This window comes from Limulus polyphemus, unplaced genomic scaffold, assembly GCF_000517525.1.
Source record: "Limulus polyphemus unplaced genomic scaffold, Limulus_polyphemus-2.1.2 Scaffold5624, whole genome shotgun sequence".
NCBI lineage: Eukaryota > Metazoa > Arthropoda > Merostomata > Xiphosura > Limulidae > Limulus > Limulus polyphemus.
This window is the reverse complement of record NW_013671234.1, coordinates 14054-37311: the sequence shown is the minus strand read 5'-3', so window position 1 is coordinate 37311 and position 23258 is coordinate 14054. Positions and strand designations below refer to the sequence as shown.

Sequence of the window (23258 nt, the reverse complement as noted above, 5' to 3'; positions counted from 1 at the left end):
TTAGTTACGTAGTAACGTAACGTAACGTAACTACGTAATACGTAGGTAGTACGTACGAGTACGTAGTAGTAGAGTAGTGTGTGTGGGGGGGGGGTCGTTTCTCTGAGGGATATAGTACACAGACTCTCAGTATTCTTACCTCATTCAAGTCCCGTTTCTGTTTTTCAGCTTTCATTCTGGATGTTTTCTCAGACTCTAAGTCTTCTTGAACCTCAGCCAGTTGACTTTCAATCTCTCGCAGTGACTTCTGAGCCTGAACTTTAGCTGCTGCTTCCTCATCACACCTTTAAAAAAATTTTAGCTCCTTCCATTAATGCACAAGTTGTAGAAAATTATTTATACTTTTTGAAACACAATACCTCAATAAGGTAAGGCAAATATCCTTTTTCAACCAGTAAATTATATGTAGATATTTATCTAACAATAGGTTCATTCAGTCATTTACACAGACAAAAATTTATTAGAAAAATAAATTAAATTATGTTAACCAATAGTTATCTCTTCATTTGAAACTCTAATGAGAATTACTAAATATTAAAAAATATTGCTTTTCAAAAAATAGAAGATAGAAATGAAAAAAAAAAATCCAAATATATCTGAGAAATAATTATAAGGAATAAAAATTGCACTTACAAAATAAAACTCTTAGTGAAAAACAGAAATGTCTCAGTATGTCATGAGCTGTTTTGAATTACACATTTATAGAACATTAGAAGTATGGAGAGTGTGAAGTTGTCATTATAAATTTAAACAGTTATTAAAAGATAGTTTAACAACTTAAGCTCAACTAGATTTGCAAGATTTCCATCACTAGCTTACTACCTGAGAAAATAAATAAATCGATGTTGATAATGGTTTATTATTTGATACAAAAATATTCAAAATACATATATTAAATTAAAACTTTCATAAATTTTTACAGTTAAACAGTTGTACAAAACTTGAGTTTTAGTACTTGACAAGAGTTTGATTCAATTCCTCTTCACGTTTAGCCAGCTGGTTTTGTAGTTCTTCCACTTGTAATTTCTTTTCATTGAGCTGTTCTTTTACGTCATTCAGTTCAGTTTCTAGTTTTCGTTTAATCCGTTCTAGTTCTTGTCTCATCTAAATATTAGTACAAACATCCAGATAATTAAAGAATAATTACAAACTCACAGAATCAACTAGTAACCAGTAAAACACAGAGAATCAATTAATAAGTGGAACATAAAGTTTAAAATTAACTAGAAGTAATCAGAATCAAACACACAGAGCCAATGAATAACCCGGAAAGACACAAATAATGAACCAATAGTTAGACAGATGCAGAATCAACTAATAACAGCACATCAAGACATACTTAACAAATGATACAAAATTCAGTCAAATTTCATAAAGTAAGTAATGATCTCTACTTGCTTAGTGAATAAAACAATAGATACATCAGATTACCTAAAAGTAATGAGACAGTACAAAAATATGTATACTTCATGGAAAATTAACCAGTGCCTAAAAAACACACAGCAAAAAACACATACTTAATAATTTAAACATTATTTAAAGGATTTTGTTTTCAACTTTCAGGTTTTTGTGCACAATAACTACAAAAAAAATGATTTAAAAACAAGCAAACTAATACTCCCAAGTGATGTAAAAATTAATTATTCTTTAATAAAGATAATTCAATAGTAGCAACTAACAATAAATATAAAATGATGCCTGAGTTAGTTACTAGTGTATACTTTAAAAAGTAATAATTATCATACTCATTAATAAAGATGAGTTGACATCAAAAATCGATTTACAACAGAATCTAGTAACAAGGTTCAAAGTTCATAGTGACTAAACTGCACTGATTCATTAGCTGGGGACACTTGCTGTTAATGGTGTTTTAGACCATGAGAACATACCTGTTGTTCCTTTCGAAGACGCTCCTCTAAGTCCGCAATAATTGCTTCATATTTGGACTTCAGTTTACCCAGGTGCTTAGACTTTTCTTCTTCTTCAGCAAGGCCTTGAGAAAGTTCACCCAGTCTATCTTCAAAAGCTTTCTTCTCCTTAGATAACTGCAAGTTAAAAGTAACAAAATAAATCATATATATCTCTACTCCAGCTTCAAATACAGCTGAATAATAATCAATGTAACAAAATTCTCTCTTCCAGCAAGTAAACATGTGTTAATAAAAAACTAAGCATGTTTTCAGAAAATAGACATATTAACCAAACAGAGCACATGTGATCTTCAAGTCTACAAATTGAACTGATTTTTAGAACCATAAAAAAACGTTACATCGATACACAAGATTGAACCAAAAGTGATAGTAGTTCAATTACAAATAAATCTCTTGTTGAGTAACTGTTACTTTAAGTTCTGTATGTTAGTCACCAAAGGTATCGAAAAAAAAAAGTAACATAAGGAACTAGAAAGGCAAACTCAACAGCACATCACTTGGAAATGTGAAAGATTTAATAACTCCAACATAATTCTACTTTCAAAAACTGATAAAATATTATTTTGATTTTATATAAATTAGAACTTATGTTATCCTTCCCACAATAAACATGAAAATTAATTCAAATGTGAATTACATAATTGAATAAACAGTAGTTCTACGTTTCTTTCTACAGATTTCACTTAATTCTACAGTTCATGACCGTAATATGTAGTATTTGACAGAAGTAATGACAACTGTAAAGATTTTATGGTTCCAGTAATGGGATGGGGGGGGGGATACTAGATCCCCTTTCCAATGAAAAAAAAATCAAAGAAAAAATTTAACAAATATATATATATATATATATAAAATTAAAGGCAGAGATGCAAATGGTAGAAATAATATTTACTCATTTTATGGATTCATTTAAGGACTTATAGAACAGCAAACAACCATCAGTTAAAACCTTTACAATATATGCTTTTTTTATTAAAGGAAGTAAAAATCACAGCTACTCAGTTGCATTATTCTAACCTCTCCTATGTATGGGACAGCATATAGATGGATCAACAGGTCCTTTGTTGTTCTTAAATTATAGGTATGCATGTGTATTTATTTTTGCTAACATTGAAGTATATTGAAATAATTGAAGATTAAAACAATTCTGTTAGTTCACTCTAGAAATAAGTTGGTGTTCTGGATTATATCATTAAAGACAAATGTTCATTCATTTTCTTTTACAAGTTTCTCTTATGACATACTTTAAAACCAAGGAAATATTTCTGGTATACTATATAGGATACTTGTATAAAATTGCTTCGTATTTATATCTTTATAACAGTAGGCTGTTTGTTAGAGAATAAAATATATCTCAGTCATTTAAGTCAATAAACTTTAAAAACATATTTACTCATAAATACGTCTTTATACATCATAAAACTGTTTAGTTATACCAATATTCTTTAAACTGCACAATCAACAAAAACTTAGAAGTACTTAAAGGTTAAAACTTGTGACTGATATCATTAAGAGAATTTATGGTGACTCTTAAGATCTGTTTAAAGCGTAAGAATATCATTAATTTGATGCCTCATACCATAAGCGAGTTTAAAATTTTTTAGTCTCTCTGCAATTGTTCGGGTCTCACCTTTTGGTTGGTGTCTTCCATCAAAGCTAAATCTTCTTCAAGTTTTTTCATCTTAGAATCCAGGCTCACCTTCTCCAGTTGCAACTTCTGACGTGATGCTTCTTCTTCCTCTAATCTATTAAAATGTTTAACATCTTCTTGGTTAATTTCAGCAAAATAATTTATATCCAGATTTTTTAAAGGTTTGATCGTTTTTTTTCTTCAAACATTTTAAAAGTAAAAAATATAAAATAAATTTTTATTGAATAACATTTAGGGAACCTCTAAAAAACAGAAGAGAGATACAACACATACTTTATACTTACAAACCAATTTAAATGTTTGAATAAGTTATTCTGGGTATATTATTGTTGTTGTTATTTATAATGTTTTTTGTCATCACTTATCAATAGCTAAGTTTAAATATTTAAGATAATGCCTAGATTATGTGAATGTTGATAAATATGAACCAAGTAGCTTTGCCGAATAAATACTTTAATAACTCTTTATATATATTTTATAGAGTTTAACTACACCTACATATGCTATAAACCACCCCATCAGAATAGAATATTATATTCTTATTTTATATTTATAATGTGCATTACTGAGATATATGAAAGCCTTTAGTAAGTCTAGTTATTTTTCTATTTTAAATGTTTTTAATTTAAAAACAATTTTCATATATAGTTCTGCCTACTGTTCTTCTAAATCTTGAATGTTCAGTTGCAGTTTCTTTTTTTCAACTGTAAGGTTTTGGTTTCGCTCTTCTTCCTCCTCTATTCTAGCTTCTAGGTCATGAAGGATCTCCTCCAGCTCTTGTTTTCTTGAGGCAAGCCTTAATCTGCTCTCCTCAGCTTCAGCGCACAACTCGGTTTCTGCCTGGAGTTGCTCTGCCAACATATTCTTCTCACCATCAAGCTAATGAAGCCATAAAGAGTTTCTTTAAACACTATAGTTTAACTTAAATTAATGGTTAGCACTGGCTTGAGAAATATACAAATATCAATCAGTTAACTACATAAAAATCTCAGGATAAGTAGAACAAACAAAAGGAAATCACAATCAAACATAAACAGGTAATTGTATAAAACTCAAGAATTTCAGACTAGATTCCACTCTAAGTTCTTCACAAGAAGAAAACTTACTAACTACGGTTATTTAGTAATCACAATGACTTCTTGTACATTTATTTTAGTATAACATTCATATTTTAAAATAATTCAAGACTGATATATATTCAAAAATGTAAAATAACATTTAACATTTATAACTGTAAGAATTTAAAAGAAAGATTGCTATGACTAATGATCGAAAGTTAATATCAGAGTTAGTATTCAAGTAGTATGTCACTGAAACATATAAAAATCAGAATTTTTTTACCCAAATTTCAGGTTAAGGGGCTCAACATTTACATTTTGTCTACATGTGTAGCTTTGTGTACAGAAAATGATATTTGCATAATCACATAAAAATAACCAATTTCTAATTGTACTTCCTTGGTCTATTTGTTTCTTCCGCTCCTTATATTATTCATCTATGTTTTTTTATTTTTAGGGATAATAACAATAATAATTTTATATTTTTGGCATAAACAAGATCAATGACTAGATTTATTTTATATTATTTGGAACCATAAAAAAAAAAAGATTTAAAAATCAATATAAAAAATGACTAAACAAATTCAATAATCATTATGACCCTAAAGGTATCCCCATATGAAGTAAAATTCATTTCATTTTCCAACATGTAATAATAAAACAAAGATATATAACTGAAACACTTCTTAAATAGTTCAAATGCCTCTATAATATCACATTAACAGTATTATATCATTACCTCATTATACTCATGTGTCTTTTGATTTTTGACCACCATATTTCACTTCCCCCCTCAACTTGTATTGCTTGGATATTTTGATGTGTCATGAATTACTGTATGAAGATGGTTTTCTGTTTAAAATTAGTTTTAACACTCAAAAATGTGGATTTGGCAATATGGTAAGTGATGAAGAAATTTAGGAGTTTTTTTTACCTTATTCAATAATGGATGCTGTATTTTCTTTTTCAGAATTAATACCGTAAACAGTCAAACTATTCAAGTGTAGAATAATAATTACATGAATTACTTTATAGGTAAAGTGATCAAAGATCATAAAATGAATTTTTAGAATAATTTTATCTGCATATACAAAAACATTTTTTGTACACAACAGCTATCTTCCTAGACAAAATATAAACATCTGCAACTTTTTAACTTAAAATTTGTGTCACAAAGTTCCATTTTGTTATGTATTTCAATCACAAATTACATGAATATTAACTTGGTTAGAAAGTTTTTGTCATTCATCTTGTTAGTCCTCTTTTATAATTTTTTTCTTTAATTCCAATTTTTTAAATTATAGCAATCATCAAAGATGTTATACAATCCAATCTGAAATCCACAGATGCATGACTTGCAGTGAAAAAAAAAAAAAGTTAAAATTCTGACTGAAAGCCTGAAAATTACAAGATGAAAGCAATGCACAAAATAAACAAGGACTAACTACACTAGAGTGTCCCTAATTTTGAACAGATAGGCTATAGGAAAGGCAGCTAGTCAAAAGCACCCATCTCCAACTCTTGTGCAATTCCAGTTAAATAGTAGAATTTGACAATCACTCTCATAACACACCCACAGCCCCAAAGTGCATAGCATGATTTTGTGGCAAACGGACATAAAACATGGACCCTCAGATTCACAGTTTGGCATTTTAAACACTAGGCTACACCCAGCCAAGAGAAAAAAGCCACATTAAATCTTTGTTACTTTTACAGTCAAAGTATATTACCTGCTGAAGTTTCTTTTCAAGTTCCACTGTTTCTTGTTCAACTTTTTCCATTTTCTCTTTGACTTGCTTCAGTTCATCTTCTTTTTCAGTAAGCTTCTCTTCTTGTTTAGTAACTTGAAGGAGAGGTTTCACCTGATTTCCACAAATATCAATACGTTAGTTTCATTTTGTGGGACTTATGCCTTATTCATTAATCTGATAGGATATGTATAAACAATAAATACAACATTTACAAGAATGTGTTCAAAAGGCAATCATAGTATGAAAACTGATATAAAGTTAAGTGTGCAGTCTGTCTTGTCTACAAATTATGCTATCATATAATTTAGTTTTAGGTCTCTGACAAATTCATCCTTTATTTAGTTGATACTTATTAACCAAGATGGACTTTGTCTATAAAACAAAATTTCACCTTAGTCTTCAACTTTGCATTTAATAACTAACCTTAGTATATAGTCTCCACCAAGCCCAGTCTCTCAACTTAAGATAGGCAGCACAGTTTCTTTGAATGATACGAATAGCATTCAACTGCTGTAGTCGCTTCTGGTAGTTTCTAAAACAAAAAATATCAGTATATCAATCAAACTGCAAAGAAAAATACAAAAGTAAGATGTACTGTGTTGATGCATCAGCACTTTCACCGAGACAAAAAAATTCTAACTGAATATTTTTATAACATGTTACAATGAAAAGGTTTTCAATCTGATTGTTACTGTACACAAAACTTCATAATGGTTAGTGTTTGCATTTAACTTTTTTAAAGTATTTTTCTAAAAATCTTATGACTAGATGTTAATAACATTACCAAAAATATACCATTATAAAGTAAAACTGATGAATAACTAAGCATATGAAAGATAAATAACTACAAAAGTATAAGGTTACAGAACAGAGAACAGTTTAACACATCTTCCTCTATTAAATATATATTTTACTTAACATTTATGGCATCACTTCATTCTATCAATAATATATATATAATATTGTATGATTACATGTATGTTATACATATGAGAGACAGAAAATAAAAAAATGTGTCACCAAAGCACTAAGGAAGAACAGAAGCCTCACCAGGAATCTTACTTTGAAATAAGAAAACTTTAAAACATAAAAGGTTTTGATTAAAATATGGCTAATTCAAAGAGTTTAAAAACTGCTTCAAAAACAAAAAGTCTGCAACAAATCGAACCTTTGGACAAAAAATCTACACAAAACTACTTTAGAATTAAATCAGCATGTAAGATACAGGAAACTAGCTCACATTGTAATAGAATGTCTACATGTAAGATAGCAGGAAACTAGCTCACATTGTAACAGAATGTCCACGTGTAAGATAGCAAGAAACTATCTTACATTTTAACATAAAATCCCAAAATAAAATGCTTGGAATTAAATTATGACATAAAGTAGAATAAAAATTGACCAGACCAGAGTAGAAAACCTTTAAAACTTGACAGTTACCTTCGAGCAATAAGGCCACGACAGAACGCCTGGAACTGAATGATCAAATCAGAAATCTTCATGTCTCGCTCCTCTTCCAGATGTGCTAGCACCCCAGCTCTGAAGAAGATCTTACTCTGACCAACCCTGTACAGGTTAGGATCAAGATCTAAGGCTTGAATCTGTGGATGAAGAAGAAATACAATTTTCGTTATTTATCTAAAAGGTTTTAACAATATATAGCTACTGATATCTTTTTAAGGCTGGAACATCACCCTGTAAAAGTAAAATTTTCTTCCTATGGAAAACTTATATTAAAATAACTAAAAGTAAGTTAAGATACTTTTGTTTTAACCACATAAACACAGTTTTTATTAATATATTAAACAATATCTAATTATGCAACTGAGGAGTACAGCTGGGCAAATTTCTTTATTAATTGATTACCTGTTAGCATTGATTACATCAATTAGCTTCACACAAAATGATCGATTTCTCAAAATTATGATTAACTCAATTACTGTAATGAAAATAATCAACTAATCAAAATTAGTGTTTTCGACTACTTCAACTATCCACGTAATCAAAATATTATCATTATGATTTCTCATTATCATTTTTAATTAATTCAAGATTTTTCAGCTTAATCAATTAGTGAAATGAATTACAGAAATAATCAATCACAATTAATGAACTTATTATTATCATTTTCAATTATTAGAATAATCCAACTTTCATGTGTGAATAATAATTTAGTCAAATGTAAATGACTAATTAACACAATAATTAATCAATAAGCAACTTCCACAAATTATCCAGTTCTAATGGGGATTAATTTTTTATATGGTTAAAAAAAAGGCTGATACATTCTCCCAGCAAGTAGTGAAAAAAATAAAATTATTTCTAAATGTTTTGTATTCATTAGATATTATATTTTATTAAAAAACTTTATTATAAAAAAAGGATTTGATTACGGTATACATTTAAAATCTAAAGTTTAATTACCTATTTTCTAGGTAAATCAAATCCAAACACGTGGAATATTTTAAACATAATTTCCTATCAGTTTAAAGGAAATTATACATTATAATTCCAAATACTCAAAAAGTATTAAAAGTAAAGTTCTACCAGTTCCCCAGCATTTTACTAATCAACATTTCCACATATGTAATACTTCAAAAATGTATACAAAGATATAAATCACTTTCTTTGAACTTTAAAGTATCAAGTTTAATATACTGAAGGTTTCAAACTCTGAAAGACTAAAAGTAAAATGCTGATTATTTTACTTTCACTCACCATCTTTTCACAAGCCAATTTTCCATCCATAAAGCCTTTAGGTATGGCATTAGGAGTAAGGAGCTCATACCTGAAAGAAAAGATTATGTTATATATAAAATATTATTTAGTTCACAAATCTATATTATAGCATCTTTAAAGTGCAGTGCATTTTTTATGACAACTACAGTAACAATAACTAAAACTGTTTATGATATCTTATGACTTTATAATAAAAACATTTACTTTCTACTCATCTTTCCTTGAAGTAAATGAAGAAATAATGATAGATGTGTGAGCATGAAATGTTACCTTTTTATTCATAATGAATAAACATAATAAGGGCATTACATAAAGAACCAATCCTCCAATTGTTCTGTTTCTAAGCACTGCCATAATAAACTTCATTCCATGCTTATATATATGTATCACGACAGACAAAAACATGTCCAGCATCATAAGATCAAAAGGAATTAAAAACAAGCAACTCTTAAATATTTTTAGAATCACAAGTAAAATTTTTTAAAAACTAAACAGACAGATAGACATAATTTCACCTCTGTCTGAACTCCTGGAAGGGAATCCTGTTGGGAAAGCCCTGACGACAGATCCTAATTCCTTCTAGAACCCCATTGCAGCGTAATTGATCCAACACCAGAAGTGCTTCAATCTTACCAGCCTGGTAGAACAATAAACACAACTTTGGTTAAATCTGGGATCATAAAGGAGTGTTAAGATATGGATGAGATAGAACTTAACTGATAGTCATTAAATTTCATATTTATAGCTTATAACTTCTAAAGATTTCAGTGTCAGATTACTAATAAGAAAATGCTCAGAAAAAAAAAAAACATTAATAAATCTTGTTGTGAGAAACCTCACAAATTGTTCTGTGAAAATAACTTTATCGTTACATTGTTCATATGAAAACAAAATAGTAACTAAAAATTACCCTTTTCTCAAGATTGGGGATAATACATCGGACAAAATTAGGATTGGTGTTTCGTAACGTGACCATCAACTTAGCCAGTTGGTCCTTGTAAAGTTGGCTGACTGTTCTGAACATTCCTTTTCTGGTCCGTGATCCAAACACAGTATCAGACATAGTGGCTGCTCCCATTCCTACAATCTCAGCTAAAGATAGGACAAAAACAACAAGACTTCATTTCAGTTTATACAGCACACAAATCAAATTTAGGTTGGATAATATAAGCTTGTATTCAAATGAAAAACTGATATACTACTAGCTATTACATAAATAAATTATGAGAAAAAGAAAGACCTTTCAAAAGAACTTACCATCCTTCCAAATCTGTACAATAAATGGATCCTGAGCACACTGTAATAATGACACAACATTCTCATTCAAAGGATCCATGTTCTTCATCAGCCATTTATTGGAAGAGTAGTCCACCTATTTTGTAGCATATATATAAAAACTTGTTATAAATATTTCACTAAAGAAATCATTTCTAGAAATGTTTAATGCACGGTGTTAAAAAAAATGAAGCTGCAAATACGAATATCTAGAAAAATTATATTTGCTTCCCCCCCCAAAGAAAATGATTTTTTTTTTTTACCCAAAATCAATTTATGACTGATATTATAGAAGAAGCTGAGCAGACTTAAGAAATAGGATATATTTTGAATGGAAAATATAACTGAAGAGTACATGTAGCTAAGAAGATATAATTTAATAATCAATATCAGTTGCATATTAGAGAATGGTGATTTCAGTTATGATAAAGATACACCAACTTTACCTTGCCAGCATAATGTATGACACTGAAATCAGCTGTTCCACGGAAATCAGTTTTCACAAACTTGGGGTGGGTGTTGTGAGAATTGATAAGTTTTTCCACATAGGTCTTATCTGTGGCTTTTGGGAACCAACATTCCTCATCCACTAAGGCAAAGATTCCCATAGGCTGTAAGAAAAAAATTAAAAATCTGAAGGCACGCTGTATATTATCAGTTAAATTTTTATTCTAACATTTTATGAAAAAATATACCATTTTTGACTTTTATACATTTATACTAATAGGGAAAATCTGAAAAAATAATTCGTTTTTTTGTAAAAAATAACCATTATAAATGTACAGTAATAAATGCCCCACAGTAATAGCATATACCATGAACATATATCAGATTAAGATGTTGATCTACATACAAAGCAAATACTCAAGAAATTCTACAATCTTTGGTGTAGTATCAATGTCAGTTAAATGAACAAGGCAATAACCGTTAGGGTTCAGATCTAATTTTTAAAAAAGGAACAAGCTAATAAGTTAAAAAAAATGATTTAAAACCATACAAAAGTATAAAATATTCATGATAAAAAACACATTTGAAATTTGTGTTCATCTTATAATCTTAACAATCATGAAAAAATACATCCTTTTTTCAAAGACATAATATGTACCTTTTCAATAAGATCTATCGTAGGTTGGAGATCTAGTCCAAAGTCAATAAACTTCCACTCAATTCCTTCTCTTTGATATTCTTCTTGTTCCAGGATGAACATGGTGTGATTGAAGAGTTGTTGCAACTTTTCATTGGTGTAGTTGATACACAGTTGTTCAAAGGAATTAATCTAAAGTTTAAGCAAGTGAAATCAACAGATTTAGTGAAGTTTATATGATCTGTTTTCTAGTGAAGCAAAATACAATAATACAATATTTATATCCTGCTGATCAACATAGCCAAACAATTCCCACCATGTATCAATGACAGAATACATCATGCCCCGCTACATCCACATCCTCGTTACTGACACAACAGATACTTGTAAAGCATTCATACTTTTCTTTAGAATCACACAACAGAATTGTACAATAAAATGTGTCCTAAGATATCTATCTATCCTCCGATCTCTGAAACAAGCATATTATTGTTTCTTTTTTTAAAAAAACTTATTTTACTATCAACAAGGTAAACCTAAACATCTGATAACATCTTATTCTTATTTATAAAATAATGAACTTGTAAAATACAAAACATTCATGTTTTGCTTTCTGTTCTAGTTTGGAAGGAGATACAAAATCCTATGTTGTAAGAGAGACTCTCATTATTGCTTAAACTAGGATTATATAGATAATGAAGATCTGAAGTGTATGCCTTGATTTCTTACCTCAAAAATTTCAAATCCTGCAATGTCCAAAATTCCAATGAAGGATGCCCCTTGTCTCTTGGTCCGATCAAGTGATCGATTTATTCTGTTAACTAGCCAGCGGAACATTCGTTCATAGCATGCTTTAGCTATAGCTTCCACTGCAAATTCCACCTTCAAGAAAGAAAACAAGTTATAAAAACTAACTGAAAATCAAAAACACCAAAAAAATTACAATACTAGCATCATGCAAATTTAAAACTTAAAGAAAACAAATATTATTTAATCAAAATTACCTTAAACCTGTTAACCTTATAAAAATATAAAGCAAGTAAAACAAAAAGTACAGAATTAGAAAATATTAATTTAAATTCAATACTAAAAGTAAACTTTATAAAAGTTTAATGCTTTGACATCTGCAAAATAGCAGATAACTAATAATTATTATCTTAATGATGCCTACCAAACACTCTGATTTTATTCATGTTTTGATTTCCTGATAATGACATAAGCTTGTCACAACTTTGTACATTTGTAATAAAGTTTCTTTCACCACCAATTCAAGCCATCTTCAAACTTTATTTTTAACCTAAAATGTTTAGTTAAAAATATTCTCTCAGATGTAAAACATAAAATTAAATATTCCTTGCAATGATGCAAATGGAACCAAACTATCCAAAAAATATGTTAGTCGCTGTGCTGACTCCTATGTCAAACATTTAAGAAAAAGCAACAAATGATAGTAATTCATAAATATATGTTCAGTAAAAAACAGCATTTATTGTACTACTTCTAGTCTTACATGCTATAACCTAAAATCTAAAATTTAGTGCCATTTAATCTTGTAAATTATCCATCTTTTCATTCTGAGATTCAATAATTTTAAACCTTTACAACAGTTTAACCTAAAATCTAAAATTTAGTGCCATTTAACGTTGTAAATTATCCATCTTTTCATTCTGAGATTCAATAATTTTAAACCTTTACAACAGCTTAACCTAAAATCTAAAATTTAGTGCCATTTAACGTTGTAAATTATCCATCTTTTCATTCTGAGATTCAATAATTTTAAACCGTAACAACAGTTTCACCAATAAACTGAAATTTGGCACCTTTAATTCTGAGGAGTGTCTTCTCTTTAGTTTAATACTCAGTATCACAATCTTGCATTTTTATTCTAAGATTCAGCAATTTTAAGCCTCTTCACTTTAAAACCTTTGGGTTTCAGGTCTACCATCTTCAATATGTTCTATAATTTAATATAAGTGTAATATTTTGTATTTTACCTGCTCTTTGGTCTGAGCCTTGGTTACATAGTCACGTCCAACTTTCAGTCGAGGCTTTAGGAAAGCTTTTGTCATCTCTGTGACATTGAGACCCAGCAAATGGCTGACTTTCTGGGCAACAGTGTTGTCAGGCAGTGTTGCTTGATCTGAATTTCTTTCTTGTTTAAACTTCATGTTCCCAAATAACACCACAGAAGAAACTACTCGGAATATGGCTACATAAAAAAAAGTTACACACAAAATTACATTTCCTTCTTTACCTGCAGAAAAAAAAAACTAATATTCTAACTTTTTTTTGTTTTATGGTTGCTTTATATCTACTTAATGTACATACGAGCAATCACGAGTTTTTCACTGACACATTGAAGCAAAAAACACAGTCATTTTGTCAACTTAAACATATCATTGAGAAATGTTGTTAAAATATAAAATAAAATATTATTTTGAGTATTGTATCTAAGTATATAAAAGTTTATCAAGCAGTTCTTTAATGTGTAATTTCTGTTAATAAATTATATCTTAGAAGGAATTATAAAACCATAATTTTTAAATACAGACTTTTTTATTTGCCATTTAACACAAAATATAAAGAGGAACTGAAAGAATAATCCTTGCTCTCCTACCGAGTCTTTTTTTTTTGTATCATTGGAAAAAAAATAATGAAAATATTTTCTATTTATTTGAATCAAAATTAGAACACAATACGATAGTAAAAAACCTCATCTAAAGCAATTGAAATATACAACTCACCACTTAGGTCATCTTGTGTCAAGCCCATGATATCCATGGCTTTAACAGTGTTTTTGAATTCTTGGCTTTCAACAATTCCTGGAACTTGGACATTCCCATTGCTAAGGAATGTATAATTCTTCATGTCTTCCAGAAGATATTCCTCTGTTTACAACAATAAAACAAGTCACCTTATTACACTGAGATCCCAACATTTCTATTGCACAAAAATGAAAACATTCCAAGTTTTAACAAGGGAAGAACAAGGATTTGCTCGATATCTAAATTCCTACACACAATATTCACCATAATAACACAACCAAATAATATAATAAAAACTTTTAATATAACTGAATGCAAAAGAAGCATCAACAGAAACTTTCTTCCTTCTGTAATATTTAAGTAGCTTAAAGAAGAACAAGGATTTGCTCGATATCTAAATTCCTACACACAATATTCACCATAATAACACAACCGAATAATATAATAAAAACTTTTAATATAACTGAATGCAAAAGAAGCATCAACAGAAACTTTCTTCCTTCTGTAATATTTAAGTATCTTTACCATTATCTCACATTTATTAATTTATTGTAATGTAATATTCTTTCAATAACATTTTAATTCATCAGGTAAGGACTTACACCTGGAAATTAAAGCAAACAACAACGTGGAAAAGAAAAATAATTTACAAATTATTTGTTCCATATATCTTATTATTATTAGGTATTAATAACAAATATGACATAAAATACAAACTTTTGAAAAATTGACTACTTTTATTTTCAATAAATAAGATAGAAAAAATTGGACTAGAACAAAAAACTTTCACACAAAACACAAACACATATTTTACACATTATTATTATGGGTAGCCTCTCTTGTATAACAACACCGAATGTAAATAATTTGTGATATCTATTTGTGGATTATACACTTTAACTGGATATATACACACATACTTAGATTAAGACTGACAATACTAACCCAGAGAATGTAAATTTTTGTTCAAATTTTTACTTTTTACATGTAGATCATATATGTAGATATATATAAAAAATGTAAACACCTTTTACAGGTTTATGTTTGTTACAGATAACTTAGTTTTGTTGGGTATAATTATTAAGACCTTCTGAGTGAAAGTAAACAAGTATGTAATAATATATGAACCACATCATATCTGCTATATCTAGTGCCGAAGAGGCTTTTTGCCCAATACTAGAGCTCTTCAGGCCGGTTGAAATACGACAGACATAGTAATGGTTGAGATACTATTTATATTAACAAACATTTTGACGACAAGTAGATTAGGACTAATGATGGAAACATAAATACTTTTATGCAATACTGCTTATAAAGAACTTACTTTTCTGTTCTGAGGAAGCACCATTAAATAACTGATAAAAAATGTGGAAGGTACGTTCATCCTTTGCTTGACGAATGGCTCGAGATTTTTCCAAAAGATCTTAATCATTGACTTAAGGTATCAAACATACATAGGTGATGATTAATACACTTTACACTGTACAGTTTTAACATTATGGTAACATGCACAAGACTTGATTCAGTAAACAAAGGCACTTTTTCTCAGAATATGCAAGTTAATACAAAAGTTTTTAAACAGAATATGCATATCAAAATCTCAAAACTTACAGTATCAGTTGTACTTTTTATTTTTACTGTAAAAGATAAGATACTCGCAAAATAGGAATTTATGTCAATTAATTAGTAGGCAATATCTTTCCTATTAAGCACTAGAATATTCTAAGAAATCTCTAACGTTAATCAAGTAGTAAAATTAGTTTCCAGCAGGTTAGCTACATTTATTCAATACTTGTGAAAAGTTAATACTTCTAATCTATAAATACTTACCAAGATGTGGGCTTCAACGTTTGTGTCTTACAGACAGTAAAATTATAGATGAAGTTCCCTAAATCAGTATTAGTAGTCATTTTAATTCAAATACTTTGAAATTAAATGAATTTTCCTTAATTTCTGAAGTGAATATGTGAGTTACCAATAACCAAATTACATTAGGTTTATTAGAACTGCTGAATTTCAAACTAATTATACAGAGGTTGGATATGATATATCAAACTGATTTTGGAGCCCTACACCATTGTTACAGTCCATGTATCCATGTCTGGTCAAGCTCTGTCTGGACTTCACAATTTGACAATAGATCTGCAGCATCATTTTCTATTGCAAAAGGCTCCGCCATAAAGTTACCACATTCAAAGTACGTCACTCCTCCCTCCATGCTTTACATAATCTATCTGGTGTATAAAGTCACTTTCAAGAGTTTGATCATACAGAAATCCATAGGTGCCATATCCAACAACTTGACCAGTATATCTTCGTGTGGAACAACATGAATACCTACTTCATTCTCCAGCTGCTTGAGATTTGGAATGGTTGAACAGACATGTCATTAAAGTATCTCGTGCACACATGATTTGTGTGTGTGTCACTTTTCCAGATGGAGATCGTCTTGATTACATTTCACACTGTTGCATGGGGCACATGAAAGTCTTTTGCCATGAACCTTTACATTTGTGGATTCACACCTGTTACAAGATGCCAAACTTAGCTTACCACAGCTGGGGTATGATTTGTTCCAGATCTCTCTCTGGATGGTCCTTGTACCAAGTTGAACCACATGACTTTGTTTTCACATGCCATCAGGTACAAGGGATGGATCAATCTTGGAAATGCTAAATCCATAATCTGAACACATCTTTATGATTCATGTGTAGAAATACTTTGCATCAGAGAAGGCTGTTAACATAAATGTTCATTGGCATCAGAATAATTAAAGAATGCCAAAATATAGTTCTGATACATGTGCCCACCATGACTTTATACAAACTGTGGTTATCAAGTTACATGCTGATTTGCTTATTCAAGATTGTTTTTAATATAACATACTGATGTATGTGTATGTTAGAAAAATGTAACTACAGCTTACTTTATGAAATATTTTATGTACATAGCATTTAGTTTAGGTACTTGGGTTATAATATATATTAATAATTTAGTACATTACACTTTCAAAGGATTAGATATATGTATACTGACTTCCAAATATCCAAACAATTGCCTATTGATGGTGTTAAGAGTGTGTACAATGTGATGCAAAACATAAGAAATTAAAATTAATATTCTATTCCAATTGTTTTAGCTCTTCCGGATCAGAACTTCTACAAACAATGTGGACAATGTGATGCAAAACATAAGAAATTAAAATTAATATTCTATTCCAATTGTTTTAGCTCTTCCGGATCAGAACTTCTACAAACTGATTTGCTATTGTCTTAAAAACATGTTTACTTTTAAAACATTATAACTATTTGAAAATTCTAGAAAATACTTGGATTTAGGGATTTGTTTCCCAAAAATATAGGAATTAGAAATAAAGTGCAAAAGAACATTACAAGACTTTTTTTAATAAGAATTCCTGAACTTAAAGGATAACTGGACTGTCTGTACGATATGAATTATTGTACAAATAATCTTAATACTAAATCATAACCTTCATACTAAATTATAACCTTCATGCTAAAAAAATAGCTTTCATGCTAAGGCATAATATTTCACCAAAGGATACAAGTTTCAATGTTGGCACCCGCAATAAAACCAGAGGCATCAAAATTAATACGAATAAACTTGCCCTGTGTTTTTTAAAGCAAAATCGATAAATCAATACAGGTTTACAATAACAGAATATGGAGATACTAATGCATAATGGTCATTATACCTAAATCAAACTAATATTTAAAACCTAATAAAAAAAACTTGAAACAGCCTAATACATTATGTGCTCATTGGTAGAAGTATATTTCTTGATTATGTATATTTTTTAAGTATAAAAATCACAAAATTCAACAACACATTTTAAAGGTCACATATAAATTATGAGTACCCATTATATATCTCAAGTTTCCAAAATTCTGGCTGACTACCTAAACTTATAAAAGTAAAACATTTCTTTGTATGCCAACTCCTCCGTGGTCTTCAGACCAATCTCAACTAAACTTGGTAGGATGATACACTGGATCAAGGGGTTCACAGGATGGTTATTACCCAGTCCCACCCACCCTGGGCCATATCCAAAGCAAAAATATGTTTGTTTAGCTGATAACTCCACAGTTTTGGACCAATTTTTATTCCTAAATTTTTTTGTTTTGAGGTTTTTTTAATTAAAAATGTAAAATATTTACATTTTGGCCAGGAAAAATAGCAACTAAAGCACAAGGCCAGACCCTTAAGGTGGCAGGGCTACATCTGAAATTGCCTTGGTTTCTACATGGTCAATTCTATGTTGGGTGTTCAAGAGCAGGATCACCAAAAACTTTCTTTATTTTGGCCCAGGACGGTGGAAGAACTTCTAATGTGGTCTATCAAGAGCATTCAGAGTATCAACAAACACTGAGGCTGTAGAGAAGGATTAGTAAAAGTAATAAAGAAAATTCATTGTAACACCATTTCTGTTAAGTGGAATAAAGTAGGTATGAAATAAATTATGCACATATATACAAATTATTGGTTTACTTTATTAGTTCAAGCCCGACATTCAATCGTTATGCCTGCAGACCAGGAACAATATTATTTTTCTTGGGTACATATTTTTAGATGTACATATACATTGCTGAGGCTGCTAAGGCAGAAGTACATATACGTTGCTGAAGCTGCTAAGGCAGAAGTACATGTACATTGCTGAAGCTGCTAAGACAGAAGTACATATACATTGCTGAAGCTGCTGAGGCAGAAGTACATATACATTGTTGAAGCTGCTAAGGCAGAAGTACATATACATTGCTGAAGCTGCTGAGGCAGAAGTACATATACATTGCTGAAGCTGCTGAGGCAGAAGTACATATACATTGCTGAAGCTGCTAAGGCAGAAGTACATATACATTGTTCAAGTTGCTAAGGCAGAAGTACATATACATTGTTGAAGCTGCTAAGGCAGAAGTACATATACATTGTTGAAGCTGCTAAGGCAAAAGTACATATACATTGTTGAAGCTGCTGAGGCAAAAGTACATATACATTGTTGAAGCTGCTGAGGCAAAAGTACATATACATTGTTGAAGCTGCTAAGGCAGAAGTACATATACATTGTTGAAGCTGCTAAGGCAGAAGTACATATACATTGTTGAAGCTGCTAAGGCAGAAGGCCTTCAGTGTTAGAAAGTATTTGAACTACAGTAATAATTACCAAAGTACTCTACAGTAAGACAGTTTAAAGAGAAAGAAATGGATATAAAGGTGAAATCACGTATTTTAGGAAATTACTTTCAGCAAACATAACTAGGGCCAATTAGGGGGAGGAAGCCATTTGCCCTGGGCTTCAAATTTAGACACTGTTACTGTTTTGCATTGGTTTAGTTTCACAACTTGTTTTTATGCACACAAAAGGCTAGAAAAGCACTTATGATATGTAAAAAATGTTAATAAAGATATGTGAAGTAAAAAATATTCAAATCATGTTTATCTTTTCTTCTGGGTAAATGATTGTCTTATTTTGTTTTAATGTGTTATCATTTTTAATATTCATTATAGTCAGGGGCCTCAAAAAAAAGAAGTGGTCTGGGCCTCTCTGAACCTCTGAGAGGGCCTGAACATAATAATTACTAATACAAATAATGAGAAGAACACACTGTACCTAGTCCCCACTGTTCTTTGTTTAGATAGGATGGATGGTGTGATCCTGTTGCCAAAATGTTACACAAGAATTCTTCTGACAGACAGTTTGATCCTGGTACCAAAATGTTACAATAGAATTCTTTGGATGGATGATGTAATCTTGTTATTAAAATGTTACAGAAATATTATTTGGATGGATGGCATAATCCTGTTAATTAAAATGTCACAGAAAAATTCTTCTGATGGATGGTGTAATTCTGTTACCAAAATGTTACAGAAGAATAATTAAGATTTCAGTCACTGTATTTTGTACGTATGTTTTGAAGCTTAAAAATATATTAATTCTCTGTCCCTAATTTAAATAAATTTTTATTCATTTTTTTCATGTAATCTAGAGTTCCATCAGGTTTACAAATCCATTACACACCAACATTATACCGAGAAATTATTATATTTTTGCTCATGAAATTATTTTTGAGAATAAACGTACCACCTGTAACACGCCCAGCTCAAGCCAGCCCTGATCTGCAATAAATTATACGAGTACCGACGTGATGAAAAGTCTTAGTAATCTTATTCATTAATTTATAAATACATATAATAAGTTGTAGGTATGTGTTTTAGCTGTATGTAATACGATTGGGAAAAATCACTATGGAGGGTGTACACATGCTTCAACAGCACCTATACTGAAGTTATAAAAAATTAGTTAGGACTATAAAGGAAGTTATCATTACTGGGAAAATATCTGTTGTTACTTTTATTGAGAAAAACAATATATATTTTTATATATACATGATGATCAATAACTTAACTAAACTTACAAAAAATAATAATAATGAAAACACTTTTAAATAAGCAATATATTTTACTTACAAATCTTGAGGAGTTGTCATTTTTAACAGTCTTTGCATTTCCAAAAGCTTCCAAAACAGGGTTAGCCTGCAGAAGTTGTTGTTCAAGCTCACCCTATCAACCAGAAAAATGATTTAATATGCAGCCTGACTGCTTGTGCTCAATAGGAATAGAAAATTGTGAAATTGAGGCAAGTACATCATCAATTGATATATTACACTGACTTGTTTAAAAACCAGAATCTTCACAAATATAACATACACAACTAGAGATACTTAAAATATCACACACACAAAAAGAGATCAATAGGTAAAAGCTGAAAATGCAAATAAATTTGAGAACTCTATTGCATAGTACAAGTAAAATCAATTCAACATTACATAAGCAACAAGAAAAACATTATTAGAGATAAGATGTTATAGTATAGGTAGAACTATCAAAAAAATAGCCATAGCTTAATAACAGGCTTCAAACTTCAGGAAATAAGATTTATAGTGCACCAGTCAGGGCAATAAAGACTCTGAATGCCTTATTCTGGGTCTAGAGGGCAGTCTAAGACCTTAGTAACTAGGTCTAGTTAAGTTTACAACTTGGAATGCTATTACATTGGCCAGTAGAAAAACTCTGGGTCATTAAAGGCTTCATAAATATCAATTTACATACGTCTCTGCCGCCGCAAACCTTAAAGGAGAATGTATAATAATAACTATATAAAAAAAAGGAATTAATAGCACCTTAGGTCGAAATGTTATTTTATGGTTATTTTATGATAATTAGATGGTTATGATTTAGAATGGGCAGACGATTCCAATTCATTAATATGTATCAATATCAATTCATTATGAATTCCTGGGGCTGTATTGAACATGATTTACATGCTGACTAATTATACTTTTGTGTAATACTCTATAAATAGCTTGTCACACCAAGATAAATCATATTCACTCTTCAACAAACAAATTCATTTTTAAATCTTACTTCAAATTATTTTATTCTTATATACACCTGACTTGCTCTTCCCCATGTGAGATTACAAAGTGGACAACAATAATCTATACTTACATTGTTTCAAAGAAAGCCAACAATAATCTATACTTACATTGTTTCAAAGCCAACAATAATCTATACCAACATTGTTACAAAGAAAGCCAACAATAATCTATACTAACATTGTTGCAAAGAAAGCCAACAATAATCTATATTTACACTGTTACAAAGCCAACAAGAATCTATACCTACATTGTTACAAAGCCAACAATAATCTATACCTACATTGTTACAAAGAAAGCCAACAATAATCTATACCTACATTGTTACAAAGAAAGCCAACAATAGTCTATACTAACATTGTTACAAAGAAACCCAACAATAATCTATACCTACACTGTTACAAAGTCAACAATAATCTACATTTGTAAAATCCACTTCATTTGAATTACACAACTGCTGTTGAACAAAATTTTTATATAATTTCCTACTCTAAGTACAGTCAGAGAAACCCCACAATAAAGTGTATTTCTTTCAAGAATTCTTGTTGCTCCAAACATACATATAAACATCATGACAATCACCTATGAAATTTTAATATTTCAACACTGAACTGTACAAAGCATATACTACGTAAAAATATTTGAAATACAAGAAAGCAATACCATGGCAACTGGACCCATATATGTATATATAATTCCGCAGAGAAAAATTACCACGAGATATTTTACATCTGGACAAATATTGTTGACGAATAAGACTCTGCACTTGTCACAAACAAAAGCTGCTACAAATCTGAGTATTATTGGGATATTGGTAACAGAATCACTAAAAGGTTTGGTCTAGGGATAATATAATCTTAAATCACGGTAATATTTCTCATAATTTTAAATAATTACTAATTTTTTCACGCCATTCATCTCTCAGTATTCAAATTTATTTAGATGAATAGCATGACTGCTTAACTTTGTTGGAAATGGGGGAGGTGAAGAAAAGAAATGTAGTTCAATTTAATATAGTTATTAATAATAGTGTACACACACTTCCTGTGTGTTAGACGTCTGTGAAATAGTCCTGAGGCATTGACCGTGCATCACATCTAATGACAAGAATGGGGCACCGCTGTCAGGTTTTGGGCTACAGGTATGTAGCAGTCAAAGTAATGTACCGTTTTGCAATTGGAAAATATTTTGGTTAGTCTTATACACCTGAAAAATGAAATCCGACACGTTGCGTAATTTTATTTAATACAACGTCTTCTAAGAGTTGTTCCATTGTACTCAACTTCAGACAGTACACATTGTTCGATGTGAAGTACTGATCATTTTATAATAATTATGAAACATCAGGTAACAAAAAATGTGTTACTTGATAATACACACTTTAGTTCTAGTGTTTTTTGTTGTTGTAGCATTTAAATAAACCTAACTTAAAAGTAAAAGTTACAACAATAAACGCTCAATCCATAAACACAAAAACTTTTTCCTGGTTCGATTAACCTCCGTTTTAAGACTTCTGAACAATAACGATTTTTTGTTTCTTCGTCAATCTTTTG

General features: G+C 30.0%; 1 protein-coding gene across 1 annotated transcript in view; it reads right to left on the bottom strand.

Moving 5' to 3' along the window:
• Positions 1–20830, bottom strand: part of LOC106472803 (myosin heavy chain, non-muscle-like) — a gene marked incomplete at its 5' end in the record, with an annotated part of 40349 nt that extends 19519 nt beyond the window's left edge. Inside the window, 20 exons of the mRNA XM_013933468.1 lie at positions 140–284; positions 956–1104; positions 1890–2045; positions 3562–3676; positions 4241–4461; positions 6371–6502; positions 6815–6923; positions 7832–7992; positions 9110–9179; positions 9646–9767; positions 10041–10222; positions 10388–10502; positions 10852–11016; positions 11511–11681; positions 12219–12371; positions 13484–13698; positions 14234–14377; positions 15579–15677; positions 17820–17883; positions 20738–20830. Of these exons, the coding sequence (XP_013788922.1) occupies positions 140–284; positions 956–1104; positions 1890–2045; positions 3562–3676; positions 4241–4461; positions 6371–6502; positions 6815–6923; positions 7832–7992; positions 9110–9179; positions 9646–9767; positions 10041–10222; positions 10388–10502; positions 10852–11016; positions 11511–11681; positions 12219–12371; positions 13484–13698; positions 14234–14377; positions 15579–15677; positions 17820–17883; positions 20738–20830 (2781 nt within the window). The remainder of the gene's footprint in view (positions 1–139; positions 285–955; positions 1105–1889; positions 2046–3561; positions 3677–4240; positions 4462–6370; positions 6503–6814; positions 6924–7831; positions 7993–9109; positions 9180–9645; positions 9768–10040; positions 10223–10387; positions 10503–10851; positions 11017–11510; positions 11682–12218; positions 12372–13483; positions 13699–14233; positions 14378–15578; positions 15678–17819; positions 17884–20737) is intronic.
• Between the last annotated feature and the right edge of the window lie 2428 nt (positions 20831–23258).